This window comes from Hypanus sabinus, chromosome 4 (genome assembly GCF_030144855.1).
Source record: "Hypanus sabinus isolate sHypSab1 chromosome 4, sHypSab1.hap1, whole genome shotgun sequence".
In the NCBI taxonomy this organism is placed as follows: Eukaryota; Metazoa; Chordata; class Chondrichthyes; order Myliobatiformes; family Dasyatidae; genus Hypanus; species Hypanus sabinus.
The window spans coordinates 39,743,440-39,762,218 of record NC_082709.1 but is presented as its reverse complement, the minus strand read 5'-3'; the positions used below and the strand labels follow the sequence as shown (position 1 = coordinate 39,762,218).

The following is an 18,779-nucleotide window of genomic DNA, read 5'->3' as shown; positions in this document are numbered from 1 at the left end:
TGATTCAAATATTTCTAATACTTCCTAATACTGCTTTAAAACAGATATCCTCAAAATTACATGGAAAGCGGTTGTAGTACTTTCTTAGGAGTTAATCTAGGATCTATTGAACAATCACATTTATCCAGTATAAATACTTCTCCAATTCATTACTGAATAAACAATTTTACTTCTTAATCTGTTTATTAAAATAAATTCAACAATAGGCTTCTTTTTCTTCTTCTGAAGATTCAAATTTGTTTGTCATCTTCTTTAAATCTTGTCACCATCTCTTGAATTTACAGGGTCCTCTCATTGTCACAGAGGAGCTCCATTCAATAAATTTTGAAACACAATTTTGTCATCAAGATCTAGTTATAGATTTAGAGGTAAGTTGACTCAAGCTTCTATCAGTAGACGTCATGAATAACATTACATTATTTTGCTATTGTGGAATACTGGCTTTTAAATAGAGTTAAATGTGAAGGACCCACATTTTACTAGCTTGTTTTGCTCATCCATGAAGTCAGTTAGAAAGAATTATTCAAGAAACACATCAGTAAATCTTCAGATCTTCATATAAACATGACTTTGTGTATGACCATATATTCCTAATTATCATACAATGATAATGTGTATCATTTGAAATCTATTTATGTATTCTCACCTTCTACAGATTCTGGAAGGCACTTTTTCTTTAGCTCCCTCTATGTAATTGAGACATCTCTATCTGCATTGTAAATCTACAACTATGTTACTGCTGAACAGCAACTAATTCTTTTTTCTGCAAAACTTATTTCCCAAGTAGTGTGCCTTCCATAACACTATGCAGAAATCCTGTTGAAGTCTGTATTAAGTCAACAGCACTGTGTGCATAAGTAAAGGAATACAGTAATACATCATTTATACAAAACACCAGTGAACATACAGAAGTAGTATTAATTCACTGGCTACATGTGGCAGAATGGAATTGATATTTCAACTGATACTTGTAGAAGGGAGGATTCAATGTAAATTCACCAGAATTATAGTAGAAATGGGGAACAGTACTTACTGAGGAGACAAATTCTTCACCCCACCTCTTTTCTGGCAAAAATAGTTAAAATGCATATTTGGCTTCACACATATAGTGCTTTGTTCTCACTGCCTATAACTTTCAGCTTTTAGATGTGCAAAACACTTGCAACACACAAATAAAGATTTCATCAATGTTCAAAGTTCTAATCTTGATATCAATAAGGCTGAATTAGATTTTGATGTGCAGTAGCATCTATGTGTGATATTGGTACTGGACTTCATCACGGGAGTCCAGTTCCGGAGGAAACTTGTCTAGGAAGCTACATTAAAGTAGGTTCTTTTAAACTTTCATTGTGGTGAAAAGCTGCAAGAGTGCTCCTTCAGACTTTGCAGAGTAATCTAATCTTTTCCCCACTTTACAATTTCAGTTCCCAATGCCCTCTCCAGCCTGGAATCCCCTCATTGCATAATGAACCTCAAATGGCTGTGACTGTTTTCTTGAGTCTCCTGCAGTGGTTTGTAACTGTGCACTATCATACACTCAGCCACTGAACTCAACACTATTCCCTCTGTATTAAGCCCCAGTAATTCGATAGTAATAAAAATGAAGTCTAGAGATCAAGCAGTAAACTGTGGTGATTTCCCCAGCAATCCTGTTCTCAGTTTTTGTTCCAGGATAAAATTCAGGATGATTTTGAGTGCAGCAGAATTCAATGATTTAATAGAGTTTCTAAAATTATTCGTCATTTTGATGTGATGCTGAAGGCAAGATGATTTCCCTATTCTGGGAATTTGGCTATTAGGAATTCTAATTTTAAATAGAAAGGCAATAATGATTCATCAAGGACCCTTTTCTTCAGCTTTATTTTAAAATTGAGTTAATAAATAAAGTAATATCTCAGAAAAAACTGAACTCAAATGCCAGAGTGTCAAAAGTTTGTGTCCGTTGTTTCCAGATTATCATTTATATAAAACCAAAAGATACAGAAGCCGAATTAGGTCATTTCGCCCATTACATCCACTCCACCATTTCATCACGGCTGATCCAATTTTCCTCTCAGCCCCAATCTCCTGTCTTCTCCCCATATCCCTTCATGCCCTGAGCAATCAAGAATCTTTCCTGTAATACCATGGACACATAGCTTGTTAAACAGCCTCACATGAAGCACCTTATCAAAGGCCTTTGGAAAATCCAAGTACACTTCAACCAATTCTCCTTTGTCTATCCTACTTGTTATTTCTTCAAAGAATTCCAACAGATTTGGCAGACAAGATTTTCCCTTGAAGAAACCATGCTGACTATGGCCTATTTTATCATCTGCCTCCAAGTACCCTGAGATCTTATCCCTAATAATTGATTCCAACAAACTCCCAACAACTGAGGTCAGGTTATATAGCCTATAATTTCCTTTCTTCTGCCTCTCTCCCTTCTTGAAGAGTGACATTTGCAATTTTCCAGTCTTCCAGAACCATTCCAGAATCCAGTGCTTCTCAAAAGATCATTACTAATGCCTCCACAATCTCTTCAGTCACCTCTTTCAAAACTCTGGGTTAAACCTGGGGTGTACACTGTCTGATCCAGGTAGCTTATATACCTTCAGACCTTTGAAGAACCTTCTGTTTAGCAATGATAACTTCACACACTTCATGAACCCTGACACCCAGAATTTCCACCATACTGCTGTTGTCTTCTACAGTGAAGACTGATTAAAAATACTTATTCAGTTCATCTGTCATCCCCCATTACTACCTCTCCAGCATTGTTTTCCAGTGTCAGATATCCACTCTCACCTCTCTTTTACACTTTATGTATCTGAAGAACTTTTTGATATCCTCTTTAATATTATTGGTTAATTTACTTTTGGATACCATTTTTACCTTCTTAATAACTTTTTAGTTGCCTTCTGTTGGTATTTAAAGGCTTCCCAATCCTCTGACTTCCCGCTAATTTTAGCTATATTATATGTCCCCTTTTTGGTTTTTATGTTGTCTTTGACTTCCATTTTTAGTCATGATTCTGTCATCTTTCCTTCAGAATACTTCTTCCTCTTTGGGATGTATATATCCTGTGCCTTCCAAATTGCTTCCAGAAATTCCAGCCATTACTGCTCTACCATCTACCTTGCCAGTGTTCTTTTCCAGTCAATTCAGGCCATCTCCTCTCTCATGCCTCTGTAATTCCCTTTACACTACTGTAATACTGATACATCTGACTTTAGCTTCTCCTTCTGAAATTTCAGGGTAAATTAAGTCATATTATGATCACTTGCCCCTAAGGGTTCTTTTACCTTGGGCTCTTTAATCAATTCTGGTTTATTGCACATCACCCAATCCAAAATAGCTGATCCTCTAGTGGGCTCACCCACAAGCTGCTCAAAAAGCCATCTCTTAGGCATTCTAAAATTCCCCCTCTTGGGATCCGGCACCAACCTGATCTTCCCAATCTACCTGCATATTGAAATCCCCCATGACTATTGTAACATTGCCATTTTGGCATGCATGTTCTACTCCCATTGTAATTTGTAGACCACATCTTTACTACTGTTTGGGGATCCAAGGGTGTTTATACCCTTGCAGTTCCTTATCTCTATCCACAATGATTCAACACATTCCAAATCTATTTCACCTCTTTCCATGATTTGATTTCATTTTTTACCAACAGAGCAATGCCACCCCCTCTGCCTTCTTGCTTGTCCTTTGATACAATGTGCATCCTTGAACACTAAACTCCCAGCTATAATCTCCTTTTAACCATAATTCAGTGAAGCCCACAACATCATACCTGCCAATCTGCAACTGTGCTGCAAGTTCATCTACCTTATTCTGTATACTGTGTGCATTCAAATACAACACCTTCAGTTTTGTCCACCTTTTATGTTCCAACTCATCCTGTTGACTGCAATTTTGCCCTATCAATACCCTCCCCTCACTGCACATTGCCTCTCTTTGTAAACCAACAACCTCATCTTTAGCACTATTATCTGCCTTTCCTACGATACTTCGTGTGAAATATATGCAGCTCAGGACACCGGATACACCATGCTCAACCGTTTGGTTCCTAACTTTGTCTTACCAACATCTGCATCCACATCTCTTCACCAACTGTTCTGGCACTCCGGTTCCCATCCCCCTGCAACTCTAGTTTAAACCCCACCATGCAGCATTAACAAACCTTCCTGACAGGGTATTAGACCCCTCCCATTCAGGTGCAAACCATCTCTTCTGTACAGGTCCCATGTTCCCTGGAAAAACACCAATGATCCAAAAATCTTATGTACTCCCTCCTACACCAACTCCTTAGCCACATATTAAACTGTATAATTTTCCTAGTTCTGGCCTCACCTGCACGTGGTACAGGTAGAAATCTCGAGATCACAACCCTGGAGGTCCTGCCCTTTAACTTAGCACCTAGTTCCCTGAACTCCCTATGCAGAACTTCATCACTCATCCTACCCAAGATATTGGTAGCTACATGGACCATGACTTCTGGCTGTTCACCCTCCCACTTAAGAATGCTGAGGTCTTGATCTGAGATATCCCGGACTCTGGCAGCCAGAAGGCAACGTACCATCTGGAAATCTCCTTCTTCCGCTGACTTATGAATCCTCTATCAGCACAGTGTGCCACTTCTCCCTTACTTCCCTTCTGAGTCACAGAGGCAGACTCCAGAGACCTGACCACTGTTAGATCATCGCCCAACAGTATCCAAAGTGTTATCGAGGGGGACAGTTCTTCATAAGGTGAATGTGTTTTTGCAATTTAATCAAGTTGCTAGATAATTTGATACTTGGACATTGCACTTCATCAATGTCCAGCTATGATTATCCATCTTGTTTGACTTTTGGGTAGTATGTTTAAATGTATTTTCTATCTACCATCATATTTCACAGCAGTATTTAGTTTTATATAACAACTATGTTGACAGAGCAAACACTTCATTGATAAAGGAAAAGTTCTGTCATAGAAGCTGCATGCTTCTCTTAAATTACATGACACTTGCAAGAACTGAATTAATGCTGGTATTTGTCTTTATTTTTAAACAACAGACCAGTTCTTTGCCCGTGGTGGTTATCTCAAATGTAAGCCAGCTGCCCAGTGGTTGGGCTTCCGTTATATGGTACAACATGTTAATGAATGATCCCAAGGTATGCTAATTAAAAAAGACATTTTTGTTTTTTTTATGTCTGAAATTGAGATCGATTAATTTCTACCAACACATCTTGCAAACTACAAACCTTTAACTTGTTTGGTAGATGGTTGAGTGCAGGAGGCTTAGGTAAGGGCATATTCAGGTTAGAAAAGGCAATGTTGCAGAGCACTGACAGTCAGAGCATATTGGAAGCAGCAGAATGCACAAGCAGAAGGATGCGACATCAAAAAGAGGAAGGAAAAATGATAGGGTGAAATATAGACAAACAAGCAAGAAGAAATGGTGGCAACAGGTCAGGATAAGGAATTGGAATGATATGACAATTTGTTTTTATTCACGTAAATGAATGCATGAAGTGTGATAAATAAAGATGATGAATAATAGGCAGAAACTGCCACACTGGAATATGATAAGGTAGAGATAACAGAAATATGGCTCAAAAAGAAAGAAGGCTAGGTTTTAAATACACCTTTCTTACAAAGTGCTCAGGAGGGAAATGGGAAGAAAGAAAAAATTAAAGAAGGGTAGCAGTATTGGCTAAATAAAATATTACCATACTGGAGAAAGAGGATATTACAGAGAGGTCAACGACAACTCTGATTAGAGGAATGCAAAAGTAAAAGTATCATTACTCTGCTGCATAGAATCAACCGCTGACAAGTGGGAGAGTATTTAGAGGACCAAGTAATCAGAAAGGACACAGAGAAGTTCAAAAGTTATGGTGTAATTATAGGGTTTTTTTGCACTACCTTACTTTCTCTTTTCTATTTTCCATTTATGATTTATAATTTAAATTTTTATTATATTTACTATTGATTTGTACTCCAGGGAGCGCAAAGCACAGAATCAAATATCGTTGTGATGATTGTACGCTCTAGTATCAATTGTTTGGCAACAATAAAGTAATAAAGCAGTATGGTATTAATGCAAAGTAGAGACACAAAAGGAGGAGGAGCAATTGAAAGGAAAAATAATGATTTGATGGAAGGCTAATTTCAATGAAAAGAGAACTAGCACAGGCGCAATCGGCCAAGCTGCCACCTCCTGTGCAGAAATCATTCTATGATTGCATGATTGACATTTTTGTCAACTACATGTTAAGAAAAATGTTTTTAATTAAATTTCAGAATATGATCATTTATGAAAAGATTTACATTTATTGTCCATGTGAAATTTTATTCAGATCATTAGGTTGAAACTTGTAAGAGCTGTTCAGCACCCCCCCAACCCTGTCATCCCCACTGTGCTCTATTTAACATTTTAATAATGTTTTAAATATATTGCTTTATACTTTGCTTGAATAATTCATTATGGGTTATACATAACATTACGTGAATGGCATACGTCATCATGATACCATGTCATATGTGCGAGCTTTGCTTGGATGTAAAAGCAAAGTACTCATTTATCCTGGTCTTCCCCTGTTTTTCTTTCCATTAATTTCTGGAATTATTAAAACATAATAGTGGTGATGAGGAAGTTTTAGATAACTCAAGACAACTGCCTACCTATGGAAGCGCAGCAAGACATTTCAGTTTGAAAAAAAGCAGCACGTGCTTTTTCAAGAAGGCACATAAATGGTTGAACTTTTTACAAAAGCAGTAAAGAGATGAATTCACAGTTTCATAAACAGTGAGTACCAGAGAAAATAATAATAATTTAAAAAAAACACAGACATGACTGCCTACATCGGAAAGACAGATGTGCACAAAAGATAACTGGCTACTGTAAACAGAAAGGATTGAGCGGTATTTTGAAGCAAGTGAAATAGTCAATGAGAAGTGTGCTGAGAGCACTGGGTGGAAGAGCATACAGTTTGCTTAGAAGTTTGACTGCTCCAATCATACCAGCCGAAATGAACTTTGCTATTATTGTGAATGGAATGCAGGAACATTTGGAACCAAATCTATAATGCTTCAAGTCTCATATCTAAAATCAAAAGGAAGGGGAGTCCATTTCAGCATTTGTGGCTGAATTAAAGAAATTGTCTGAGCATCCTCAGGTCAGTGATGGGCTTAAAGGTACACTAAGAGATTGTTTGATTTGTGGAATCTTAGGGCTGATTTATACTCTTGCGTCACATCGACGCTGTAGATAACACGTACCCTACGTTGTACCTACGCTGTACCCTACGCCATAGGGTGACATACACCTCTCCTGAAAAGTTACTCAACAACTGTGATTGGTCCGCTTGGTAGCATCGCATTTCCTCCTGTGCACTTCCGGTTGCTTCTTCTCCGCCATGTCTGTACACCGATGCGAAATAAACGAAACAAATCGTCAAATTTACTTGCCGACATGCGAAAATGTTTGAAATGCATTTCCTCGTCCATGTCTCTCAGGAAGAAACTCAACACAGTGGCATAGAAACCCCACCGCCAACTAGTGTTTTGGCACACACTAACACATGCTCGCTACGGCTTAGAGCGATGCAGAAGTGAAAATCAGGATTACGGTGTAGGCTGCGGCATACCCGTATGCACAAATATAAATCAGCCTTTACACAAAAGCATTCAAAAATGGCTCCTAACTGAAGCACAATTTGCATTTATAAAAGCAGTTGGGATCACTGTATCAAAGGAAGCAACAGACAGAGGCACAACTGAGTTGTAGACAGGAATGAAAGTGAAAATGAACAAAATTGAAGCATCTCAACAGAAACTTTCCTGACTGAACAAATGGTGTAACTGTTATGGCTTGAGCTCACATACACCAGAAAAATGTAAGTTTAAATGTGAAACTTACAGAAAATGCAAAAAAGCAGCTCACGTACAAAAAGCATGTTGGGCAAACAAAAATAAATGGATTGTTACAGAGAAGGGAAGAAGATAAAAAGTCAAGTTGCAGTCCCAAAAAGAGCACTAATCTGTATGCTGTTGATGAAAAATCTGTTAACAATGACAGTACACAGGACTGAGTAGCCTTGAGATTTACAGCGTGAAGACTAACAATAGTCAAGCAATATGGCTTACCACAGAAGTGAATGCAAATTAATTAAGATGGAATTGGACACTGGCTTGATTGTTTCATTCATACCACAAAATGAGTTTGAATGGTATTTCAGAGATATTGAATTAAAGCCTACAGAAATCCAACAACATACTTATACTGGAGAAAAGGTAACTCCTGTGGGAACGACATTCATAACAGTGAAGTACAACAACCAGCTAGTCACGTTGGGTTTGTATGTGGTAAAATCAGGAGGATAAGCATTGGGGTCATTGCCACACCCCGTGCAATAGTCAATAGTCAACTGAAAGCAAATCAAGAAAGGTAGGTAGAAGATGCTACAGCAGTGTTCAAGGGTGGCATTGGAAAACTCAAACATATCAAGGATAATAAGATTTACAAAGCCCATCCAGTTCCGTATACCATTCACGATAAAGTAGACAGTGAGCTAGACTGCATGGAGGCTGAAGGAATTCTTTCCAAGGTATGTGAATCCCATGAGCAACATTGGTGGGCTCAGTAACCAAGAAGAATGGGTCTGTCAGGATCTCTGAAGTCACAGTCAATCCAGTACTGAAAGTAGGTTAGTACCCTCTGTCCAGGATAGAGGATGCTTTTGCAAATCTTTCTGGAGGAAAACATTTCAGCAAAGTGGATTTAGCTGAGGCCTACCTACAGATGGTGATGAAAGAAGAATTCAAAGTGGTTCTCACCTTAAACATTCACAAAGAGCTTTATCACCATAATAAGCTTATTTTTGGAGTAGCATCTGCACCTACACTCTGGCAGAAAGCCATGGACCAGGTGCTGCCAGGCTGCCCAGGCATTCTGTGTTACCTGGATGGCATCTTTGTTATTGGTAAGGATGATGAGGAACGTCTCCAAGATCTCAAGACAATGTTAAAAAGATTAGTTGCAACAGAGCACTTTGCAACAAGTGTGAATTCTGTAAACCAAGCATCACCTACTGTGGTCATAACATTGATGTACAAGTATTACACAAGTGCCCTGAAGAAATTCAAGCAGTGCTGGATGTCCCAAGGCTAAAGAATATGTTACAGTTGTGGTCCTTTTTATGATTTGTCGATTACTGTAACAGGTTTCTGCCAAACCTGACTACTGTGATCCACCCCTTGAACTCATTAATGTAGATCAAGAAGAAATGGCAATGGACAAAGTAGCGTGACATGGCTTTCCAAAAGGCAACAGGAATGCTGACATCACACACTGTACTCACACATTATGATTAACATTGTCCAGTGAAACTTGCCTGTGATGCCTTGCCTTATGGAATTGGTGCAGTCATGTCACATGTTATGAGTGATGGAAGTGAACACCCAATTGCCTTTGCATCACGTTCCCTCACTACTAATTGACAGAGGGGCCTTGGATCTGGTTTGGGGTGTAAAATGTTTCAACTTGTGTGGAAGCAGGTTTATCCTCATGACTGACCATCAACCACTGGTATCCATGTTCGCTCCACAGTAAAATGTTCCACTAACAGCAGCAGCACGAATGCAAAGGCAGGCTCTGTTTCTTTGAGAACACAATTGCAAGATTCAATTCAAGCGAATGACTAATCATGGAAATGCAGATGGATTGTGTGTCCCATGTACCCTTGGAAAAGGAAATAACCTGAAAATTTTACAAAAAAGGACAGAACTGGACCACTCTCCTACCCAGTGGATGTTGTGTCTGATGCCATCTGGAGATGGCACATTGAAGAGAGCAGAGTCAATTTTTAGAGAAGTGTGCCCAGAGTCAACTCCAGAGCTGTCTGAACCACTTCCTGAAGTCCCAGCATCAACTCCTGTAACCGCCACGGAGGAGGCCCTGGAATCTGAGATTGTTTCACAGCCACAAGTCTCGCCTGCCAAGCAGAGTGACCCCTCTATATAACTTATAACGGTATAGAAGTTGAGATGTATTCTCTGTCAAGTTGGAGTTTATAGCTAAGCAGGGAGGAGTGTAGTGTATTTAATATTTCGGTAACATTTGTAAATATAGTTCGATTAAGCGTTCTTGTTTGTTTATTACAGGTTATTTATAAACATCCATGAATGCCATATGTCATCATGCCGCCACATCATCATTGTCTATGATCTACTGGTTCCCTTTCTTGACACTCGCACATAGTCTTGCAAGTTTTAGGATTCTTTCTTCATGCTACAACAAGTGTCCTTTGGCTGCATCCCAGTTCCAATGTCCCTGAGTGCCCAGGAAAAAAATCTTAATCTCTTTGCTCTCTACCTTTTGGCAGACTACAAATATTACTCCTGTATTCACCAACCTCTTAACTAATCGTTTGGCACCCTGTCAGTCATGGCCTGGATGTTCCAATGTTAGGTCTGTTCTCTGCTTATTGCCACATCCTGTTCTTTGTGTTTTGTGTCCTGGGGCTTCCTCAGCTTGTGTTCCAGTGTATTTCCAAAGTTACTTTGCATGAAGTTCCGTCAGTTGGGTTTGATAATGAACTGTATTAACAAACAAGAATGGCAAATGCTGGAAAAATCCTGCCATTGTCTGCAAAGAAAGGAAGGTAGTTTAAGGAATATTTGGGTGAGCATTGAACAGAACACTTATATAGTTCTAGCAGAGTGTCTAACAGGAAATTTTATTCGGTCTTTTCTCTTGTAGCTGATGGAAATGCTTTGTTTTCCTGTTTCTTGTGTCTGATTTCCAGTAAGTTTGTTATGTACTTTGCATTTTGCAGAATTTGACTTTGTTCACCAACCCTCCCACTGCCACTTGGAGTCAGCTCTCAGAGGTGCTAAGCTGGCAGTTCTCCTCTTACGTGGGCCGAGGTCTGAATCCCGACCAGCTCAATATGTTGGCAGAGAAACTGCTAGGTGGGTAAAAATAAATCAACGGTGGATGAAGGAGTTTTGCTGAATCTTATCCCAGATTTTCACTGTATAAATTCTGTTATTTTATATTTAGCATGCCAGCATTTATTTGTCCTACATTTCATGCTTCATAATCACTTGCTGTGCACACATCGTGGGAATAATAAAACCCACATACCCATTCTCCAGTGGCAGAGTCTAATTTTGAATACTCAGCTTCATTGAGAGGTTGTGGACACCGCCATCTGTTGGAGATGCAAGAGATTGCTGATACGCCACTTTGGAATTAAAACTGCACACTGCACTTAAAAATGAAATTACAGTGCTGTCAAGATTTGGAGAAGAAGTTTTAACAAAACTCCAAGAATTTGGAATTGGGGTCATTGATAGTATGGAGAGAGTGGAGGAACATGGTGGGGGCAGAACCCAAAAGGTATATTCACACAGGAATAACTAAGTAAAACATAAATCTCAAAGTAAATTAGCTAATGAGAAATATGGAATAAAAGTGATCCTTTATACTATTTTCTGAATGAATTTGTCTCCCAAAGAGACTGTTACATTCCTTTTTATCCTTCAAATACTTATTAACAGTTTCTGAACAGTTCCCATTACTTTTTATTTTTTAAATTTTACTTAGAGATAAACTCAGTGGCCACTTTTTTTTACACTTTTTACACCTGCACATTAATGCAAATATCTAACCAGCCAATCACTTGTTGAACTATCATCGCCAATAATAACATGACTAAAATAATTGGGGCCAGAATACTTGAACTCGGATAACTCAAACATATTTTATCTTTTTTTTGTACACTATAAGAACAGAACAGCCCCTTGTCACCTGCGCTGTCAGAAACCAAGACAAAAAGCTACTATCTTTATACAGAATTGGCTTATCAGTTACAGATATTGACCACTTAGTATATTGGGTACTTTTAATTTCCTTATTTGCAAGATCAACCACCCTTCATAAAAGTCAATAGTAACAACAAGCTGACAATCAATGTCACTTATTTATTGAGTGCATTTTTTATCATTCCATTATTCCTATCTCGGCTGACTCCGGCACCCCCTACTGTGTAAAAGGGAGCTATGTTTTTCTAGGTTGATTACACACTGCCACAATCATTCCTATCTATCTGTCTGCAGCAAGCAAAGCTGGCTCTGGCAGTCTCACTTCAAAGGTCCTCCTTAGCTCTGTTTGACTACACACTGCAGCAGTCATTCTCACCTGGATGTTGTCTTTAACCTTCCATAACTTCTACAGTTCAGAGCAAACATCAGAATGGGGAAGAAGTGTGATCAAAGTAACTTTTGGAATGCTTGTTGGTACCAGACCGGGTAGATGAGTATCTCAGGAACTTCTGATCTCCTGGGATTTCCACGCACAACAGTCTGTGGAGTTTACAGAGAAACAAAAAGCATCCAGTGAGCAGCAGTTCTGTGGGTGAGAACGTCTTGTTGACCAGAGAGGCCGGTGGAGAATGGTTCAAACTGGTTTAAGCTGACAAGAGGGTGATAATAACTGAAATAACCATGCGTTCCAACAGTGGTGTGCAGAAGATCATCTCTGAACACACAACACATTGAACCTTGAAGTTTGAAAGGCTACAGCAGCACAAGATCAGGAACATACACTCAACGGCCACTTTACTAGGTACTTGAGGTACAGAAAAAGTGGTCACTGAGTGTACAGCACAGTAACAGGCACTCCCAGTCCCATGAGCCTGCACTGTCTGATTACGTTCATGTGATCAATTAGCCTGTACATCCTTGAAATTTGGGGAAAAGTCAGAGCGCCCAGAGAAAACCCACGAGGTCACAGGGAGGACATGCAAACTCCTTACAAGCAAGGGCAGCATTGAACCCCAGGCACTGACGTTGTAATTACACTATGCTACCATGACGCCCCAAATTTTCTCCACCTTTGGAGTAAGATCCCTGGCTTCTCCACTGAGACATCAGTGCAATATTGGAAGAGTACATTGTCCAAGTAGGAACCATTATTTTGTCCCTAATTGTGTCTTATTGGGCTGGTAGAAAGTAAAAGAGATCTGGAACAAATCAGTAATGTTCCAAATCCACCAATCCTGCTTCCAGTGCCACAACAAAACAGCCAGAATAGGTATTTTGAGATATTACATGAAATCCCTAATAAGTTATTAGTTTGTAAGTAATTCCAATCTGTTGCTTTATATTGTTCTTTTCCCTTTATAAAAACAGAAAATACTGAAAATACTTAGTAGGTCTGACAACCCCAATGGACAGAGAAATATTATTAATGTTTCAGATCAAAGACCATTCATCAGAACATGTTTAGTGAAGTTTAGACTACGTCCACACTACACCGAATAGATCCATAACTGAATCTTTTTCTCTTCATTTTTACCCTCTGTCCACACTAAAACGGCATTTTCGTCCCCCGAAACCAGAGTTTTTCAGAAACACTTTCCAGGGTGGGTTATTTTTGAAAACGCTGCTCAGGCAGATCAGTGTGGACGGGGTAACCGGAGAAATCTGAAAACGCTGTCAGACGGCAGCGTGCCATTTCATTGTTTTCTTGAACTCAACCTAACAATTTCAGAACAGACGGCAACAAGACTGAAGCCAGAAGAGTTAGAAATGCACTTACCAAATACTCTGACCCATAACTTACTGAATAAATAAGTATACTCACTTTGCCCTGTTTTCTGTCCTTGCTCGTATGAAGGTGGTTTAACTATTTATGCAAGTACTTCTCTGACAATAGATGTGTAACAGCCTAATGTAACATTGTATGGAAATACAAGATAACACTGATGCAGACATGTTTTATACATCTTACAAGGTGCTTTATTAATGCAACAGAGTTCGTCAGTTTTTCAATGTTCGTCGTCAGCCGGGTCAATCTGTCCGTGAACTCCCTGTCAGTTGCCTCCATACACTCCAGTATTTGTTTTCTTTTACTTTTAAGTTCTCCTGGCGAGAGCCAACAGCTGTCTGTCATTTTAAGTTTTCTAGTCTGTAACTACACAAACGCGCGCTTTTACGGCGAGATTCGACACCAAACATGTTGTTTGTTTTCGGTAGATGTGTCCTGCGCATGCCTAGTAGGAGGAAATTCGCTGAAATCTCCATTTCAATGTGGATAGAGATATTTTCAAAAACGCATAGTGTGGATGCCTATCATTTTTACATGAAATCAGCATTTTCAAAATTATCCGGTCTAGTGTAGATGTAGCCTCAGATTTGCAGAGAGGCCAGAGAGGAATCATTAGACAAAGAGGATAACTTTAATAGAGTGAGGCCAGTGTCATCCAGATGACCACAATGTTTAAGAAGTGGTCTAATTCACAGATTAATGAGGGAAGTTGGCAAAGTAACAGGAGAAATAAAACTGAAATGTAGTTAAGAGTTGTTGCTGAAACCTAAAAGGAAATGCCTTGCACATCAGGCAGTCTCCACAGAACGAGAAAATAAAACTTGAGATAATTAGTTGTTGCAGAACTGGCTAGCAGGAAAAGCAAGTTGTATGAAATTGTTGAATTTGTTATCAAGTCCTGCAGGCTACAGCATGCCCAGTTGGAAGAAAAGGTGCTGTTTCATAAGCTTGCGGGGAGTTTAGTTGGAACAGTGTAGTAAACTTCTGACAGATAAAGTCAGAGGACTATACGATGTAGAACTAAAGTAGCAGAGATATGGAAGCATAAGATCACTCTTCCAAACTGAAGAAGTGTTGTTTTGCAAAGCAGAACAACAATTTTGCTGTTGGTTTCTCCAATGAGATAGAAAAGCAGGCAAGATTAGCAAACACATTGGTTTCCCTACCGGGTCCCCTGAGGTGCCTTCCTTTCTCTTGAACAATAGCTTATCTTCCAACACATGTATTTCTGGCACCTTTTACTCTCACCCCCTCTCCTTCCAGTCAAAGGGTTTCCTTGGGCCTTCAATTTCTACCTCAGCTTTCATTTTACTATCAATGAGATTTCACAACTAGACACATCCTGCTCTTCCCATTCAGCATCCTGAAGGTCTGTTCCAATATTCCAGCTAAATGCTTGCAGTTCCAGTAATCTAGCGGATTTCATTGGTGATCCTAATATAGTCTCCATACATTGCAGAAACCAAGTTCAAATAAGTTGATTGTTTTGCAGAACATCTCCATCCCACCCACAAAGAGACTAATAACTTCCACTCAGAACCCACACCACCAATTTCAGCAACAGTTATTACTCCTCAGTCATCAGTCGTTTGAACCAGATGGGTTAAGTTCACTCAACTTCACTTGTCCCATCACTGAACTGTTCCCACAACCTATGGACTCATTTTCAAAGACTCTATTTCATGCTCTCCATATTTATTGCTTATTTTTTATTATTATTAATATTTCTTTTCTTAATGTTTGTTGTCTTTTGTACATTGGTTGTTTGAACATCCTGTTGAGTGCAGTATTTCAATGATTCTACTGTTTCTTGTATTGACTGTAAACGCCTGCAAAAAACTGAATCTCAGGGTTGTATATGGTAATGTAGACAATATATGTACTTTGATAATAAATATACTTTGAACTTTGAAGTTTTTGCCAATCACCTCAATTTTCTATTCCACTACCACTTTGACCTATCTGCCTGTTGCCTCAACAAAGCCTAGGGTAAGGCTTTTTCTGCCCTGAGGTTATTTATTGAGGACGTTAACTCATTTTTCTCTCTGCTTTCTCCACAAGTAGCACTTGATAGGTTGAGTACTTCTAGCATTCTCTGACGAAGGATCTCGGCCCGAAACGTCAACAGCGCTTCTCCCTATAAATGCTGCCTGGCCTGCTGCGTTCTACCAGCATTTTGTGTGTGTTGCTTGAATTTCCAGCATCTGCAGATTTCCTCGTGTCTAGCATTCTCCTTTGGTTTCAGGTTCCAGGAACAGCTTCCATCTGCATTTCATCACTTTAGCATACCTGTTTGTTTATTTTTTCTCTCTTTCTGACTAGCCTCATTAATCTGTTAATCAGAAAGCTCCATTAACTTTGCAATCAGCTGGGCAACGTTGGTTTCACTCTATCATTGATACCCACCTTGCGAGACAATACTCTCCCATTCACTACAACTGGACGCTCAGTCATTTAATTTTTCTCAGTTTTGATGATGTCTTAAACGTGAAATGCAAACTGCTTCTCTTTTCTTGGATGCTGAGTAAAATGTTTCCAGTGTTTTCTGTTTTTCTTTCAGATTCCTGCATTTACAGTTCTTTGATTTTTTTTCTTAGAATGCAATATACTTTGCATTTTTGAATCACATTATTTGAACAGCCCAGTGGTTCAGCTGCTACCTTTCTGCTCCAGAGTCCAGATTCAATGTTGGCTATGTGGAGTTTTATCTCCCTGTGACACAGTGGGATTCCCGAGGGGTTTCTACATTTCTTCCACATCCTAAAGGTGTGTGGGCTGACATGTTAATCTCTGCTTGTAAATAAAACAGCACAAATGTCTTTGGAGAGAGGGGAAAGGTGAGGAGACAAGTATGTGGCTGGTTAACCAAGGAGAGGTGAAGCATGATGGGCAAATAGAGGCAGAGCTCGTGTTGGAAGACAGAGGCAGATAAACGATAGATGGAGTCAGACAAAAAAGACACATGGAGCCAGGTAGGGGAATGGAGTGTTAAGGTGGAGACAGGTCGGTGATGAGCAGGAACACAAAGCCTGGGATCTGAGATTTTAAGTTGGTGATAATGGGGTGCTAATATAGCTTCTTGGTTTCTTTTCTGTCTTTGCGGTCATTCTACCTCTTAGCATCGTTTTTCCACTCTTTATTTAGTTGGCTTAGTACTTGTGTTTTTGTACTCTAAACTAAACCGATATTTCGGAATTAAGACTGCTCATCATTCCTGACTCCCAGAAGAACCCTTAGGATCAAAAAGTAAGCAGATCCAGCACATGGATAGAGGGGGAAATGTTTCACACACACACACACACACACACACACACACACAGTTATTGGTATCTGGAATGAGTTGACAGAAGATGGAGTGGAGGCAGGAACAGTTACAACATTTAAGAGGCATCTGGACAGGAATTTGAATGAGCGGGATATAGAATTTAGTGGGATTGGTATAGATAGGTACGATAGTTGGCATAAACGTGATGGCAGAAGGTTCTGTTTCTGTGCTATACAACTCAATGACAGGGAGATAGTACATTGAAGACACTGTTCTTGCTATATGACTATGATTCTAAGCTGCCCCAAAGGAAGACGGGTGGTTAAGTTGACGAGAGTTTGTTGAGAATAGGTTACAAGGAAAATAAGTGAAGGAATTATATTGCTGTGTAAGATAAGTTAGACTCTTTACCGCAAATGGCTTCTCTCAATGCCAAATTCTTATGACACATTCTCAATTGCCAACAGTATTTTTAGGTGGAATCAAAGAAATCACATGATTTGTACACATTATGCATTAAATGTAATTAAAATCTAAATGTTTAGTAGAATTCCATATTTACATTAACTTTATTTAAAGATAAGCTTCAACATTACAAGTCAAAATAGAACTGCTGATGCTGGAAAATGCCAGAAATAGTCATTTGTCAAGCCACAGCTGGTTGAAGAGAAATAAGGTCAACGTTTTATGTTGAAGACTCTTGTCAGAGCTGGAAGGGAAACAAGCAAAGCTGGAGTGAGGGTGGGAGAGAGGGCACATGGCCTGACTGAGTGACCGTGAGGATAAGCTGTAAAGAAGTAAGTGATGGGCACAGTTCGAGAGTGGGAGCATTGGCAAAAGAAAAGAGACAAAAGAAGGTGGGGCTTGTGAAATGCAGAGCAGGCGGACACCTAGCAAGTCCAGAGTCAGAGTAATGCAACACAGAAACAGGCCCTTCAGCCCAACAGTTTCATGCTAACCACAGCATCCTCCCAGTCTTTTGGAATTTAACCGGTGGCCAGTATCTCTACCAGGTCAGTTTGCAGAACATCTCCATTCAGTTTGCAGGGGCAACCCTGAGCCTCCTGTTGCTTACCTACCACTTCGATTCCTCATCCAACTCTCACTCTGACCTCTCAGTCTGTGGGCTCCTGTACTGTCACAGTGAGGCCCAGTGCTAGCTTCACCTTCCATCTGGTCACATTTCTTGGACAAAATGTTAAATTCTACAACCTACTTCCTGATCTGCTAGGATTGTTCCCTTGATCAGAATTTCACAATCTCACATTCTTTTGTCTAAGTTATTTCGTCTAGGTACTCATGCTCTAACTGCTCCCAGTTACTTGTAGACAAGATAATTATGTTTATACTCTGGTTTCAAAATTTAAAAAAAGTTCAAAGTAAAATTTATTATCAGAGTTCATACATGCAACACTTACAACCCTGAGATTCGTTTTCCTGCGGGCATACTTTGCAAATCTATAGAACAGTAAATATAAACTAGATCAGTATACAACAAACTGCAAATATAAATAAGTATCAATAGATAATGTCTGAAATCATATGAAGTGAAAGAGCATGAGATAACAAGATAAAGAATCCTTAAAGTGGGACCATCAGTTGTAGGAACACCAGAAATAGAATGCGTGCAGCTATCCCCTTTTGTTCAAAAGCCTGATTGTTGAGGGGTAGTAACTGTTCTTGAACCTGGTGGTGTGTCCTGAGGCACTTGTACCTTCTACTTTTTGGCAGCAGAGAGAAAAGAGCATGGCCTGGGTGGAGAAGATCTTTGATGATGGACACTGCTCTTCTACAGCAATATCTCATGTAGACGTGTTCAATGGTTGGGAGGGCTTTACCCCTGATGTCCTGGGCTGAATCCACAACCTTTTGTAGGGTTTTCCACTCAAAGACATTGGTGTTTCCATGGCAGGCAGTAATGCAGCCAGT

The 18,779-nt window shown here is 39.5% G+C and overlaps 1 protein-coding gene across 2 annotated transcripts in view; it reads left to right on the top strand.

The window, feature by feature from the left end:
- The window catches only part of stat4 (signal transducer and activator of transcription 4), a 115,777-nt gene that overhangs the window by 78,243 nt on the left and 18,755 nt on the right, over positions 1–18,779 (top strand). For both annotated transcript variants that reach the window (XM_059966896.1, XM_059966895.1), the window contains exons 15-17: positions 285–368; positions 5,043–5,141; positions 10,809–10,944. In XM_059966896.1, coding sequence (XP_059822879.1) covers positions 285–368; positions 5,043–5,141; positions 10,809–10,944 — 319 coding nt within the window. The remainder of the gene's footprint in view (positions 1–284; positions 369–5,042; positions 5,142–10,808; positions 10,945–18,779) is intronic.